This window comes from Cimex lectularius, unplaced genomic scaffold (assembly GCF_000648675.2).
Source record: "Cimex lectularius strain Harlan isolate CLEC.00 unplaced genomic scaffold, Clec_2.1 scaffold1, whole genome shotgun sequence".
NCBI classification, from domain to species: Eukaryota; Metazoa; Arthropoda; class Insecta; order Hemiptera; family Cimicidae; genus Cimex; species Cimex lectularius.
The window spans coordinates 3,046,330-3,062,211 of NW_019392813.1; the positions used below are offsets into that span (position 1 = coordinate 3,046,330).

Here is a 15,882-nt window from a genome sequence, read left to right on the forward strand (position 1 = left end):
GATTGCTGGGTTATCGTGTCTTTTTTCCGTTTAAAATTGAATTGATAGCGTATCTCAACGTTGATTATTCGTGCTTGATATGTACTGTATTTGTTCATGGAAACCACTGAAGGAAAGACGAAGCGTACAAGACCAAGGTTGCATGATTTATGTATGTTTCACAAAACTGTACACATCAGCTTATATTGTACGAATATTTACTGAAACAAACAAAATCTTTAGATACAAAAGACTGACTCTTGGACTAGTTCGGAGTTTAAATAAAACAATTAACAATTTTCAGTTTATATGATTATCCATTAAAAAAGATTCTAGTGAAAGGTGTCTTCCCAAAACAATCCATATTTCGCGTTTCCGTGTCATCTTTACGAGGACAATTGTCGCGAAGGTTGGATCGAGTTGCAAATAGGTAATTGGAGTTATGCTTTGATGAAATAACAAACCAACTCTTCGATCCCAAGGGGAAATGATTTTTTTTCCTTCTTATGCCCTTAATCCAATTTCCTTCATGTCACAGTTTCGATATCTGTCTGATACATAATTTCTGACCGTCGAATTGCCACGGTTAACTGAAACAGCGGGCAGTACTTGAAAACTCAAATGAATTTGCATTTAAGAAGTACAAGAAAGCAAAAATTAAGAACGTGTATTATATTTTATGCCTTAGATAAGAAATTATAGTCAGGTAATGACCATTTAAAAAAAAATTCGTGTCGGCAACAAATGTAATCATTTTACATATTTTGTAAATCAATAAGAAAGATAGGCTCATCGGCAAATTATAAGCCAATAAATTTATTACTAGAAATAGCTTAAGGTCGAGTTTCATTGCATGAAAACTTTGGTTTACTCACAAACTGCTTTTCGTAGTTGTCAATAAATATTTCTTAATATCTTTTTTTTTTCTCTTTTGCTTAAGTTTTAATTTTCGTAATTCTCTCTTATGATTAACAGTATAAATTTTAAAATTTCAACGCCATCTATGAGCCAAATAAAACAATCAGTAGTTTGTTCGTGGGGACCCAAACAATTTGATTTAATTACACTTGGGAAAAGTTCGATTTGTCTTAAAGAAATTTCATTTTGATGTAAAAAAAATTATATGAGTCTTTGACATGGAAAAAGTTTCATTTGATTTAAACAAAATTGAATTAGACTTGGAAAGAGTTTTAATATGACGTGAAAATACTTCAGTTTGGTTTAGAAAAGTTCAATTCGACTTGATAAGCATTCGGTTTTACGTTTAAAAAAATTGACTTGGAAAAAGAAAAAATTCAATTTGACTTGAAAACGTTTTATTTGATTAAGAAAAGGTTTAATTCGACTTGAAAAAATGATCAATTTTATTTGAAGAATTTCATTTTCATGTAGAATAGTTTGAATTAGACTTGTAAAAAGTTCGATTTGATTTGAAAAAATTTCAATTAGATTTAGAAAAGTCTGAATTAGACTTACAAACTGTTCAATTTCACTTGAAAAACATTCTGTTTTGTGAAAAAAACAAACATTTAAATTAGACTAGGACAATTTGACTTGGAAACGTTTCATTTGATTTAGAAAAGGTTTAATTCGTCTTGACAAAAGTTCAAATTGACTTGAAGAATTTCACTTTGGTTTACAAAGTTTAAATTAGACTTGGAAAATGTTCAAAGTGACGTGAAAATACATCAGTTTGGTTTAGAAAAAGTTCAATTCTACTTGATAAGCATTCGGTTTTACGTAAAAAAAATTGTCTTAGAAAAAGACAAAATTCACTTTGCCTTGGAAACGTTTTATTTGATTCAGAAAAGGTTTAATTCGACTTGACAAAACATCAGTTAGACTTAAAGAATTTCACTTTGGTTTGTAAATTTTAAATTAGACTTGGAAAAAAGTTCAATATGACGTGAAAATACTTCAGTCTGGTTTAGAAAAAGTTCAATTCAACTTGATAAGCATTTGGTTTTGCTTATTGCAAAAAATTGACTTAGAAAAAGACAAAATTCTATTTGACTTGGAAACGTTTTATTTGATTTAGAAAAGGTTTAATTCGACTTGAAAAAATGATCAATTTGATTTGAAGAATTTCAGTTTGATTTAGAATAGTTTGTATTACACTTGGAAAAAGTTCGATTTCACTTGAAAAACGGTTTTGTGAAAAAAAAGTTGAATTATACTAAGACAAAATTCAAACTGACTTGGAAACGTTTCATTTGATGTAGGAAATGTTTAATTCGTCTTGACAAAAGATCAAATTTGACCTGAAGAATTTCACTTTGTTTTATAAAGTTTGAATTAGACTTGGATAAAGATCAATATGACGTGAAAATACTTCAGTCTAGTTTAGAAAAAGTTCAATTCTACTTGATAAGCATTCGGTTTTGCGTAAAAAAAATTGGCTTAGAAAAAGACAAAGGTTTAATTCGACTTGAAAAAATGATCAATTTGATTTGAAGAATTTCATTTTGATGTAGGATAGTTTAAATTAGACTTGGAAAAAGTTCGATTTGATTTGAAAAAATGTCAATTCGATTTAGAAAAGTTTGAATTAGACTTGGAAAAAGTTCAATTTCACTTGAAAAACATTCGGTTTTGTGAAAAAAAAACTTGAATTAGACTAAGACAAAATTCAAATTGACTTGGATGCGTTTCATTTGATTTAGAAAACGTTTAATTCTTCTTGACAAAACATCAATTTGACTTGAAGAACTTATGTTTAGAAAGTTTGAATTAGACTTGGAAAAAGTTCAATTTGATTTGGACAAGGTTTGATCAATATGTATCACAGACAAGAAAGACGTTCCTCATGGTTTAAAGTCGTCTGAGGAAGTCTATCACACAAACTTAACTAAAATTTTTCTTCTGAGCATTTATAAGTATTAACTTTCTTCAAAAATTGCATGACGAATTTCAGTAGTTTTTGGGTTCATGTCAGTTTATGTTAATATAATAATTTTGTTATAATTAAGATGGCGTTTATTACTCTTGTGATGGTAGAGACATTTTTCTTTAGTTTATTGTTATTAATTTGGAAAATGTTCATGATGTAGTTCAAGGTCTATCTTACACCAGAAGATTTTTTCCTTCCAGATTGGTTTTTAAGAATGATTTTCATGCAAATAAACCAGTAACATTTTTCTATTATCTGTTTTGTTCTTTTCTTACCCGAGGAAGCTGAAAAGGGTTGTAAACATTTTTTTCTCCCTTAACGAGAATGCGGTGTAGAACTAACGCGATTTGAGCCGGCTCGGCGTTTTCTTCTTCGCCATTCGGTGCAAAATCGACTAGGGAGAAGGGAAAAAAATCAACGAGGAAGTTTATCCTAATATCTGAGGAATCTGAGATGAAAAAGTCGCCTTTTGCATTGCGAAAAAGCCCGCTGCTTCTATTTCACGGCCGTTGAGTTCTTTTTAGAAATATTGCTTTAGAAAAACAAATAATTCTGGACGAAAACTCGTTATATATCTATAATCGGACTCATGCTACTCAATTAAATCCAGAAAATTTAAATTTCCATGTCTGAATAAACATTAGACTTAAATCAGTTCAAACTATAACCTTGATAACCGCTAGAGCCGATAAAAAGTAATAAAAGGTACATACATCAAAAAAGTTTAGAACCAGCAGAGTCGTACAGTACAGAAATTATCCAATTAATTTTAAAATGAACTGTAAAATAAATAAACCCTGATGTCTACAACGGAAATCGAGGTTAACTCGATCTGATGTCTTGTGAAAATGGCGGACCGAGAGCTTACCTTTTCTAATTACTTGTACACTTTAAATAATTATAAACGGTAAGGTACATAACCCCACAGACGACAGTAGGAAATCCCACAATTTAATTATATATTATTAATTACTGATTAGCCATTTATATAAGCTCAAGTGTACACATACATGCACATTCACACGTGTCAGGGTTGAGTCTGTCACCTCTCACCGTCCACCAGCAATTCCAGCTTTTGTGATTTACAATAAATTAATAAACACAAGCCTCGAGGATCACCCACCTGGGTGTTGGCAGTCCGGAGTCAGACCTTGGTCTTATCCGTCCAACTGAGGTTTAGACTCCAGGGTTATCAACAGCTAGATCATTTCAGCCCCAAAGTAGATCAAATCCTCTCATTCTTAACTATTCCATCACCATTTACAGTTATTATATAATTAACCTAATTGAGGGTTGAAGAGTACTCAAAATTTCACCATCAGCCCTCTAACACTACTCATTCACGCCAATAAATACCCTCATAACACCCTGCCGTTTCTTCTTTTATTTCACAGAAAAGGCAAAAGAGATCTGGTAGAATACCCATTACGGAGAGGCAGTGGGCAATGGCCTATCAGGATACGTATCAGCCTCCTAATTCCATTCCTTGAGATAGAGAATAGCCATTTCTGCTGGTTTGATCGCCTTAACAAACTCTTTTGATTGCCTGTGTCCGGGGAATGCCCCAGTTATTAATACTCTTTTGCTGGGCTCATAGAGTGAGGTAATACCGGTTGTGGCCCGACAAACGCAGTATTAGAACCTTCTTTGGCCAGGCCATCCACCTTTTCATTGCCATGGTGTCCTTTATGTGCTGGTATCCAAATAAGGGTTACCTTGTTCTCACACCTGGAAGAGATCCTATTGAGAAGATCTAGTATCCTCCATCAGTCATGAGGTTGACAAATCATTTTGTAATGACCTAAGACTAGCCTGACTGTCAGAAAAAATTCTAATGTCTTTTCCCTTAATTTTATTTTCCATAAGTGTTCTACAACACACATTAATGGCTCAGATTTCCGCCTGAAAAACGAAGGTGTTATTACCAAGAGGGGAGGAGATGCCGATTCCCAATTTTGGTATGTAGATTCCTGCACCACTCCCTCTACATTTGATAAGTGAACCATCTGTGTACCAGTCTATGTTACAATGGTCATCATCCAAACTATAATTGTAATCACAAGGGGTGACTACCTGAAAGTGCTTTTTCCCCGAAGGGGATTTAATCTTTTTATCACTAACGTTTAATAATTGACCGTTAACCTTACTCAATAGTTGTGAAATTTTTGAGTGACCTATGTTATTGCACTTATGATTCCAGCTAATTAATCTGTAGCAGCTGATTAGTGCTCTGACCTTCAATGTGAAGAGGTGTGGTATTGGTTATGATTTCAAGTGCTAGGGTGGGCTTAGTTGAAAATGCTCCTGTCATCATCAAACAACCAAGTCTTTGAAATGACCTTAATTTGTTACTGTTCCCTTTATTTTCTAGACCTTTCCACCATACTAAAGCTGCGAAAAATAATCTAGGTAGAATGATTGCAGTATATAGCCATTTGGCTACCCATGGTTTGATGCCCCATGTTTTACCGACAATTCACTCAGATGACCCTTATTCTACAAGTCAGATCTTCCGAGGACCACCTATCAACAGTGCTCTTTATAAGTGAGAGTTTCTCTGCTGATCTGGTTCACTGATGTTGTCACTTTCTTTTAATCATGCATTTTTAGCATCAGCCTGATTGCGGTGGTTAAGTCCAGAGGTTGGGAAGTCCCAGCCTTAGTCCCCTTGTCCTCGTCACAAAGGCTTATGTAGAGGAGGACAAACCCAGGCCTGAAGGATACACATGGCAGTCCTTGAAAAAGCTTTGGGATCTGATAAAAAGTCTTGAGCTTAATGAGGAGCTCAAGACAACAATGGGGATGAACAATTGTAAAGAGGTCGACCCCTCTAATCTAATCTAATCTATCTATTGAACCAACTGGTTGATTATTATTTATTTAGCAAAAAAAAGAGAAATTTTTATTATCAACATCACTAAATTTGCAACATGTATTTCTGTAAATATTTACAGTTTGAAGATGTAAAATTTTATTTTCAGTGATATTAAAATAATTCTAATTCTACTTTCTTGCCATCATTTATGCTCGAGTCATTATAAATTTTAAATCCCTACCCTACTACACAAGATTAAATGTTGATTAGATACTCCCCTTCTTCCAATTTGTTCAACTAGACAAACGAATTAATTGATCAACACCTCTACCATCTTGTTACAGTTCAGTGAACACACCAGTGAGAAGGGTCATCAATAATCATCGCTGCCACTGAGAAGTTATCAGTTATTGTTTGCCTCGATTAGAAAAATGTGGAAATGTTTAATTTCAATTGTTTTGGTTCCACTAATAACAGCTTACAGTATGTAAAATCTATTTTTATATATTAGATATATTACAATTTTTTTTTAGTTTTTGAAGAGTCTTTGGGTAAAATTGGTACAAAAGTTGACCCATTGATTACCGAAAATGCTGTGAATGATTTGATGCACAGGCTCATTGGCAAAAAGTCAACTTTATTTGTTGTTAAAATCATTCCTGAACTTTTACAAGATGGTAAAGATGTGTTTAAGGTGACGTAGCAAGATTTTGCATGCTTATATTAAAAATACAAAAAAATATTTAAATAACTTTTTACAGGTGAAAAAATTAAATTCTTCTGAGTTGGTTAATATAGCAGCTTCTAGTGGTGTTGCTGCAGCATGGGGATTTCACCATTATTTAAAAGAATTCTGCAATTGTCACATTTCATGGGATGGCGATCAACTAAATCTACCAGCCGAATTCCCAAATGTTGACATTACTGTAGTCGCTAATGATAAGTATAAATCTGACCAATTTCCTGTCTTAAAGTTCATTGTTGTATGTAAAGTATCTTTTACTTAGATTCCGCTACTATCAGAATGTCTGTACGACCAGCTACAGCTTCGTATGGTGGAACTGGACGAGATGGGAGCGCGAGATCGACTGGATGGCCATGAACGGTTTCAACCTCGCTCTTGCTTTTAACGGCCAGGAAGAGGTCTGGCGGTCAGTCTATATGCAACTCGGCATGTCGAAAAGCGATATTTCTGAGCACTTCAGCGGGCCCGCTTTTCTTAGCTGGTATCGACCATTCATTCATGTGGAGTATTGTACAAAATTAATGTTGTCACAAAAACAGGAATAGGATGGGGAATATGCGAGGTTGGGGCGGCCCACTGTCTCTGAGTTGGCACAAGTCAAGTTTCTACCTTCAAAAATCAATTTTGAACAGGATGAGACAACTGGGCATAATCCCTGTACTACCGGCCTTCGCTGGACATGTTCCAAGGGCTTTTGACAAGTATTATTTTTTTAAATAAGTTCATGTAAAATATTATAATTACTCTAATAAATAGGCTGTTTTTAAAGATTATTTCCCGACGCAAATCTTACACTACTTCCAAATTGGAACAACTTTGCTGATGAGTATTGCTGGTATGTAAATTTTACTGTGTGAACATGTCCATTTTTCTACCTACAAAATTGTTTTTCTTATGCAATGTTTTAATCTACTTACATATTTCTTGATGAAACCCTTTTCAGCCCGTATCTTTTGCACCCACAAGACCCTCTATTCCAAAAAGTTGGAAAATTGTTTTTAAGACAAGTAAGTAAACTGAAAATTAATCGTGTCAAAACAGATTAAAACAGACATTTTACAAGTATATAGCAAATTACGGTACTGATCATGTATACAACTGTGACACCTTCAATGAGATGAGACCCACGTCTGATGACCCAAAATTTATAAGAAAAATTGGAAAGTCCATTTTTGCATCTCTATTGAAAGAGGACCCTCATGCAGTATGGTAATTAAACAACAATTTTGTAAAATAAGTAAAATGCCAACATGTATCCCACCCATGACATTGGCTTTTTTAACTCAAATTTTTTGTTTAAAAATTAATTTATATATAATATAATAAATGGGGCTTGAACTGTTTAAAAAAATAGCCCTTAATAAAAATAAAAAGTACAAAATGTTAAAAGTGCAGTATTAAAAGAACAAAATTACAAACTAATTTGAGGGTGGAAACACGTGGCTTGTGGGGTTCTTCAGCTGGATGAGGCACTTCAAGATACTTGGGCTGCAATAAGTCCCCAGATTGAGGTTGGATGTGGATGGTGGTACTGCATACACATCTTCTGAACAATCTTATGTAAAATACAACAATGGAATAAATTCTGAGCAAAAGTGACTTTGGTGTGTGTGGTACTATCTGTACTCTGTTGTCCTCCGGCTGGTGAATTCCCTTGCCTCTGCCACTCGCAGATTATCATAATCTATTTTTTTATATTCTAGACATATTCCCATACTAGTAGTACTTTCATTTTGTGTAGGATGCTCCAGGGCTGGGTGTTCAAACATGACTACTCATTTTGGACGCTGGAAAGATCAGAAGCTTTAATCACTTCAGTACCCAGAGTGAGTCATAGTAATAAGCATGATCATAAATGAAATTATACATAAAATATGCTGACAAATCATTGACTTCTAATTTTAATGTCAATTAAGTCAATTTGATGAAATTTTTAATATTTAATAATATTTAATTTTTTGCCCAAAGCTTGATAGATCCTGATATTTTCATTCTTAAAGTGTTTATCAGACTATTTCAGGATTGTTGACTAAGATGATCGATGGCGATTAGGCTTTAGGCCTACAAAACAGTACAGTTTTGTCCAGAAATTCATGACGTTAATTAAAAAATTATTGCTCTTACAGAAGTTTTTTTAAAATGAATATGTTTTGTTTCTTTCTAGGGGAGATTGTTAATTCTGGACCTTCAGGCTGAGCTCAATCCTCAATATATCCGCTTGAAAAACTTTTTCGGGCAGCCGTTTATCTGGTGTATGTTGCACAACTTTGGCGGTACACTTGGCATGCACGGATCCGTAGACTACATAAATGAAGTAATAGCTGAAATTGTGGTACAATTTACAATCTGAAATTACAAAATGTTTTTAGAACGTCTTCAAGGCAAGGAATGCAACCAACAGCACGATGATCGGGACCGGCCTCACTCCAGAAGGCATTAATCAGAACTATGTCATTTACGATTTGATGATGGATATGGCCTGGAGAAAGTCACCGACTAATCTTGTGAACTGGTAAGATTTTCCATTAAACATTTATTATTGCTCATTTTTATTTTTGTTATGACAGGCTGAGCAAGTACACAACAAGGAGATACGGACAATTTAATACAAACATTCTTAATGGATGGATTTTATTAAAGGTGAAATCATTATTTACAATATAAATAAATGACCCTTAAAATTGTCCTTTTGTTACCATTAAAGGAAAAATTAATGACGTTTCCTTAGAAATTATGATTAACTCTTTGTACTTTATAGAATTCAGCATACAACTATATAGGAAATGATTCTCAACATGGAAAGTATATTTTTACACAGCTGCCTTCTTTAAAGCTTAAATCAAAAGTATGAACAATTCTTGAATTTTATAAATTTAAATTTTATACATATTTGATTTCTTTCAAGATATGGTTCAATGAGTCGATGGTTTATGAAGCTTGGACTTATATACTACAAGGTTCAACGAAGCTGAATTTAATTACAAATACTTTTAAGTATGACTTAGTTGACCTGACAAGAGAGTCATTGCAGTTGATGATGGGGACTGTTTATAAAGTTATAGTCAATTCTTTTAAAAAAAGAGATAAACCTTGCTTCTTGTGAGTAAAATTTGATATTTGCTCGATAAAATAAACTTCAACAGAGTGGTTTTTCTTGTTTTAGTGATGCGACAAATATTTTTATGAAATTGATTTATGATTTGGAACAAATTCTTGCTTCAGATGAGCATTTTTTATTAGGAAGGTGGTTAGAAGATGCAAAGCTGGCGGCATACACACCGGCTGTAAGGCTAATTCCATTCGCCATTTCAAATATTTTTAATGTTTTTATTATATTTACAGGATGAAGTACTTTTTGAAATGAATGCAAGGAATCAAATCACTCTATGGGGGCCACAAGGAGAAATAGCCGATTACGCCACGAAACAGTGGTCAGGTATTTATTGGAAATAAAAATATTTTTGGATTCGTCTTTTAATTTATACAAATCACAGGTATTGTAGCTGACTACTACACGCCGAGATGGTCTTTGTTCTTCGAATGTCTTTCAGAAGATCTGAACATGATCAAACCCTTTAACAACTCTCAGTGTTCAAATAAAATCTACAATGAAGTCGAAGTGCCGTTCACGTATAGTAGAACTCGTTATCCAATTTATGCAAAAGGCAAAACACTTCTTTTTATATTATTTTATACATCGTTGACTCTTGTTTTCCTTTTAATTGATGCAGGCGACTCATTGGCTTTGGCGAGAGAAATTCATGACAGATGGATACAGAATAAAGACCGGATTTGTACATAAACAGAATCTTTCAGAATCCTATGACCTGGAAATGTATTTATTTTATGTACATTATGTTTCATCTATAAAGTATTATAAGTCGTTCAGTGCACATATATCGCTTACTGTAAAATAAAAATAAAATAAAAAAGATAAAAATACTTTTTTTTGGGGGGGGGGAATTTATGCAAATTCAGTGTAGTAATAAGGGAAAAGATTAAGCTCAGACTCAGTATATTTCATTTGTTAATACATATCACAACTTAACATATTTTTTGCATTAGTGGTTCTGGATTCGAATCCTGGTACAACCCGTGGCTTTTAAATGAAAAAAGAGCTATAAAGTGGTTTGTCCCCTTGTGTGCAACAACCAACCGGTCATTGGATGTTAAGTCTTCCTGTATGGCAGAATTACTTGACTTACTTTACATGCCAAACTCAAATTACATGAAGAATCATCTGCCAATAGATAAAACAGTTTGATGACTTTTTAATTTTTTATTATTATTATTTATTCCAATAATTATTCTTTTCATCTCAGCCAAAAACCTTGGTTCGAATCCTGCTTGTGACACTAATTTTTCATCTCAACCAAAAACCTTAGATAAAAATAATAATTAATTGGAATAATTAATATGGTTAATTATGACTATTAAGCAAATATGGATTATTATTATTATTATTTACACATTCAACCTTAGTTATGATGAGTAATTTTGGTTATTCATAGTATATCATGATAAAATTAAATATGAAGGAACCATCCACTGGTGACTCATCCTCACTCTGCACACCACCGAAGCAAATCCCTCGGCCATTGCCTCTTCAGCCGACGTGGAAGATTTCCAGGTAGGGTTGGTGTGTAAAGTTATTAGAAGAGAGGGTTTTGGTGTACGAAAAGGAATTTCTGATGTATTCTTACAAATTTGTGAACAAATTGAATATGGAGGTCAGTGTGAATAGATTGGAGACAGAAGGGAGCATTAAGGATTTTTCTTAAGATTTTGGATTGGAGAGATTGGATACGGGATGAATTGCTGTTTGGTTGAGCCCCAAACTTGTACTCAGTAGGTGCATATCGACGAATGAGAATTTTGTAAAGGGTAAGTTTGTTATTAAGGTTTTAGGTGAGATCTTTGGTCAAATCCGCAAGTCTTGTCAATTCAGGCGAATGTATGGGTTCTGCATCAGTCTTTTATCAAAATACAGACCCAGATATCGTACTATGTAGTCAGTACCAATATGTCATTCAGTTATAATGGAATGTGACTTTCTTAGTGTGAAAGTGCCTTGAGCATATTTGTTCCCATTCACTTTGATTCTCCATTTGCGGTACCAGTCTAATAGGATGAGGTGACTGTAGATAGGAGCTTGCAATGGATGACTGTGTTTGGAGAAGTAGGAATGTCAGCACTGTATATTATAAAAAGGATCGGGCCAAGGATACAAAAAATTTTCTGGAATGTAAGAGGATATTATAACAATAGCAGTCAGTTAGGTAAGATTGTAGTAAAAGTCACTGGGAAGAATCTTCTTGTTTTGCCAATAAGCCCGGGTGCCATACCCAGTCAAAACACCTGAGCAATACAGTTTTCATTCAAGAGAAGCAACAATAGTGTCCACCATACAGTGCATCTGTTGCACAGTGGAGTGAAGTAAGTGAAACTCAAATTGATAGAACGGTAATGTGTTTTTTCATTCTCAACAGTATGCATTAATCTTTTAAGAAGGTTTTCAAGGATTTTTGCTGGAGTAAAAAGGAGACTGATAAGACAATAGGAACCAGGAAGTTGGACTGGTTTGTTAGGCTTTGGGATCATTCATACTACATATTTCCACTGGTTTGGGAAGTATTGAGTTTGTAAAGTAGTCCTTTTTTAGGTAAGTTGTGCAAAACTTAAGGAGTAATTAGCTGGCCCCATCCAATCTGATGGTTTGAATTAAATTCAATCTTTGCACAAAAGGTACTCAGAAAAGCAAAAAATCTACATCCATACATCTTTCAGATGATCAAGTCTAATACATCTTCAATGCCTGGGGATCGAAAGAAACAAACTTGCAAAAGAAGTAGCAGCTTGATCCATAAATACAATTAAACACCCAGACAGCACTTAATTAGAAACCGAACAGCTTATCAACAAGAAAAAAATAATGCTGGGCTAAAATTCCAGGTCTGAAATGACCAAACATGTTTATTACCATTTCTTAAATGAGAAGAAAGTTTCTTACCCTGGCAAGAATTAAGAAAAAATTTTATTTGCAAATCTGCTAGGATGAGCAGACACCATTAGTTGGGATGTCCTATGTGACTGTGTCTCTTTAGCCCATGGAACTTCAAGAAAAAAATTTAACCTTTCCAAAGTGTGAACCTGGAACTTCCTTTTACTGGAAGAATAGAACCCTACTGATTCTATTATTGAAGTTGGTGCAGATCATCTGTTGTATGTCATGAGTTTCATCATTTCCGCCTGCACCGCCTTTGTTCTATCTTAACCGCTAAACTCCTGGCTATACTTAAAGCTATTATCGTTTATATCTTTTGAGCACTTTTTCAGCACTGACCACAACTAAAAAACATCTCTCTAAATCGAGACATACAGGATATTCTTATAAAATTAAAATAGTATCAATACAAAAATGACAAAACATACAACGGATTCCTGGCCATGCTGGCATAATTGAAAATGAAAAAGCAGACAAAAAGGAAAGAGGCTGGCTCAACCGGTACTCCCCGGGATGGACTCCCCTTCAGTGACCTCTACTATCAAATCAGGCAGCTCATCTGGTATGCTTGTGCAGGAAACAAGCTCCTCGTAGTAAAAAAAAAATAGAAAATTTATGTAAAACAATACGCATCCTCCTTCAGACCTTCCAGGAAAAAACATCTATCCCTATAACTATTCCCAAAATTTTCAACTTCTTACAGACATCCAACTAATAAATAAAATGTAACTTCATACCCTCTCCAGTTTGTTTCCTCTGCTGTTAGCAGTGTTCCTACCTGGGGTTTTGAGGGTTGTTCCTTGGCTGAATTTAGAATTGAGTAGTGTCTCCCCAGCCTTGTAGATCAAAGTATCAAGTGAGCTTAAAGTGTGAACCCCCATCAATAAAGCATCATACTTACTGTTCAAAAGAAATAGCCACAGATTCCATGGGGAAACTCTTAAAAAAAAAAAATAGATGAATCAGATTAGATAGACCATCAAAAGATAGATCCGTGGGGTTCTATTCTTTTCTTTACTGGGCCGAGTCAAATTTTGACTGATAAGATCACTACTATAAAAAAACCTCTAAATAAAAAATATCCACATCTGCCTACCCTCGCTGATGGTCAGTCGTCTTTCAGCTCTTACCCCATATTAAAAGGTTCTGTTAAAATGTTAAGAACAAATTTAAAAAAATATGGAAAAATTAACACGGCTGACCCAATTATAGACAGTACAGGTAGATTAAGAGAGTATCAAAGAAAACAGTTGTTTAGGTCTTAGTTTGGAGCAGTGCCAGAAGCCGTATTTTTCGGCCAAAGGCATCGTGATCGGGGCGCGTGGGGCAATTCCGGAGGGCTTCAGGAGGGCCCTCCACGACCTCGGATGGTGCTCCTTACCATGTCGCTGATCGCTCTGCGTTCTTCGCTGGCTAGCAACAGTGACAGATGCTTCATGCTACCTGTCAAGCATAAGCCGGCCAGTGAGTTGCCCCAACTACTCCCGGATATGGACTGACCACGGCGAGGAAGAGGCTCTACGATGGACCAGAGGTGGCATCAAAGCAAGGAGCGGCCGTCCGTCGCAGGAGGACTCCCCGGACAGCGCGGACGACCCGAGGAAGGACGGATAGAAGATCCCCCTGGGCATCAGCCCAGGTAAGAATTCCACAATGGAAAAAAAAAATAGATTAAGAAAGTATCAAAGAAAACAGTTGTTTAGGTCTTAGTGGACTTTTCTAAAATCACCAGACCCCCAGAATTGAAAGAGAAAATTCTAATACCATTGTTTTATGTACAATACGACAATTTTTTAAATTAACTCTCTTATTGTTTCTTTTCATACAATCTTGCCTTGTGCGGCAATATACTTGACATAAATATTACAGCTTTATAATTATTACAAGTTGAAAGAATTAAAGAAAAATTTGTATTTATACAAACAATAATTTGTGATAACTGAATTATATTTAACTTTGCATTATAAATTACATCATTATGGCATAAACGTCTCTCTGGACCTTGAAGAAATAAAAAAATAAATTTTATCAGACTATTCCTTCTAAACTACAATAAATTAAATATTCCTGTCATTATATTTTTTATTTTTTTTTGCAATTTAATTGCACGAATACATAAGTTGTGATGTATGGGCTACAAAAGAGGAATTTTTTAATAAAAAAGTACACTTTTGAAAGTTAAATCTTATTCAAATACCATAATGCAACTTCTTTAATCGATGTAAAGAAAATACCTGGTGATAAAGAATTTACACATTCGTATTAACAGTTAATCAATAGTTCAAGTTTTCTTTTCTCGACGGAAAAAAAGTGAAATTTTCCTGTAGTTTTTTTTTACACTAATCAAAATCAAATTTCAATGAGTATCGAGAAAAATACCTGAATCAAAACCTACTATTCAATACTTATACTAAGCACATTTTAACTATTTATAATTTGTAAAATAAAAGAAATGATCTAAATTAATTTTACCTGTGTATTTCCAAATATCGTGGCAGTGTTTTTGACAAGGTGACTAATTTTAAAGAGTAAAAATTAAGCTAAATTTTTTTATTGTATTTATTCAAAATCCAATTTTTTGTTATTTTTTTGTTTAATAACAATGGTATTTACCTATTAATAGCGTTAACCAATACAAACAACCAAGTGCTTCTCTATTAATACCTATATTAAAACAATTTGATAGCAAATATTATCCGACCGTATGTCAATTGTAATTTAATGGACAAAACGAATTTACATTTTAACAATTTTAAAATTACATTTTAATATAAGTTGACAATTAGCCTCTTTACGGAGTGAACTAATTTGAAATAAACCTTATAAACAAAGTCACAAAACCCATGTAAACTTGATTATTTGTTTTTAAATATTTTCTATTAAGAAAATATTTTTTTATGATAATCGTAATTCAATAGCTAATTATAAAATGTGCTATTTATTTCATTCTTTTTCACACTTTTATTTTTGTATTTTTAATAACTCATTTATACTTACACTCAATTTTTTATCATTAATAAATTCAACATTTATTTATATTTTTTCTAATTTAAAAATTCTTTATACCTTTATACATAAAACAATTTTTTTGTATATGGATATCTAAAAAGAAACATTGATAGTTGTATTTTTTTAACATATACATTTAAAATGTATTAGTGTTAACTATGTATATGTACAGACAATTACTTAAAAAGAAGAAAAAAAATTAACAAATAGTCTTGGTCTTTTGTTAAACATTTACTCAGAATTACAACTACAAGCAATAGTGCCGATAAATAATAGTAAATAAAGAACTGTAATAATTATGAAAATTTATAACAATAAAATTTTGTTTCTACTATTGTCTTCACGAAATGCCTCTTGAAATACATACATCTCACTAATATTGTTTATTTTTTCATATATATTTTTTTACATTCACAATAAAACATGCAGGCATTTTGAAA

The 15,882-nt window shown here is 33.5% G+C and overlaps 1 protein-coding gene across 1 annotated transcript; it reads left to right on the forward strand.

The window, feature by feature from the left end:
* Positions 1–118: 118 nt before the first annotated feature.
* LOC106664991 (alpha-N-acetylglucosaminidase) lies at positions 119–10,391 on the forward strand. Its single transcript, XM_014391108.2, has 19 exons — positions 119–137; positions 6,029–6,167; positions 6,218–6,378; positions 6,446–6,627; positions 6,692–6,910; positions 6,969–7,130; positions 7,199–7,264; positions 7,373–7,436; positions 7,493–7,638; positions 8,171–8,255; positions 8,594–8,743; positions 8,799–8,941; positions 8,997–9,069; positions 9,188–9,274; positions 9,335–9,528; positions 9,593–9,713; positions 9,772–9,865; positions 9,924–10,094; positions 10,161–10,391. The coding sequence occupies exons 2-19, from the start codon at positions 6,116–6,118 to the stop codon at positions 10,229–10,231; spliced, it is 2,241 nt and encodes a 746-aa protein (XP_014246594.1). The 5' UTR covers positions 119–137; positions 6,029–6,115; the 3' UTR covers positions 10,232–10,391.
* The last annotated feature ends 5,491 nt before the right edge of the window (positions 10,392–15,882 follow it).

What these genes read in the sequence shown, in the direction of transcription:
- LOC106664991 (XM_014391108.2), top strand. Translation starts at nt 6,116, where the DNA reads ATGTGGAAATGTTTAATTTCAATTGTTTTGGTTCCACTAATAACAGCT. An exon ending in GAAAATTGTTTTTAAGACAA is followed by an intron (nt 7,437 to 7,492) that starts GTAAGTAAACTG and finishes ACATTTTACAAG; the next exon opens with TATATAGCAAATTACGGTAC. An exon ending in CCGACTAATCTTGTGAACTG is followed by an intron (nt 8,942 to 8,996) that starts GTAAGATTTTCC and finishes TTGTTATGACAG; the next exon opens with GCTGAGCAAGTACACAACAA.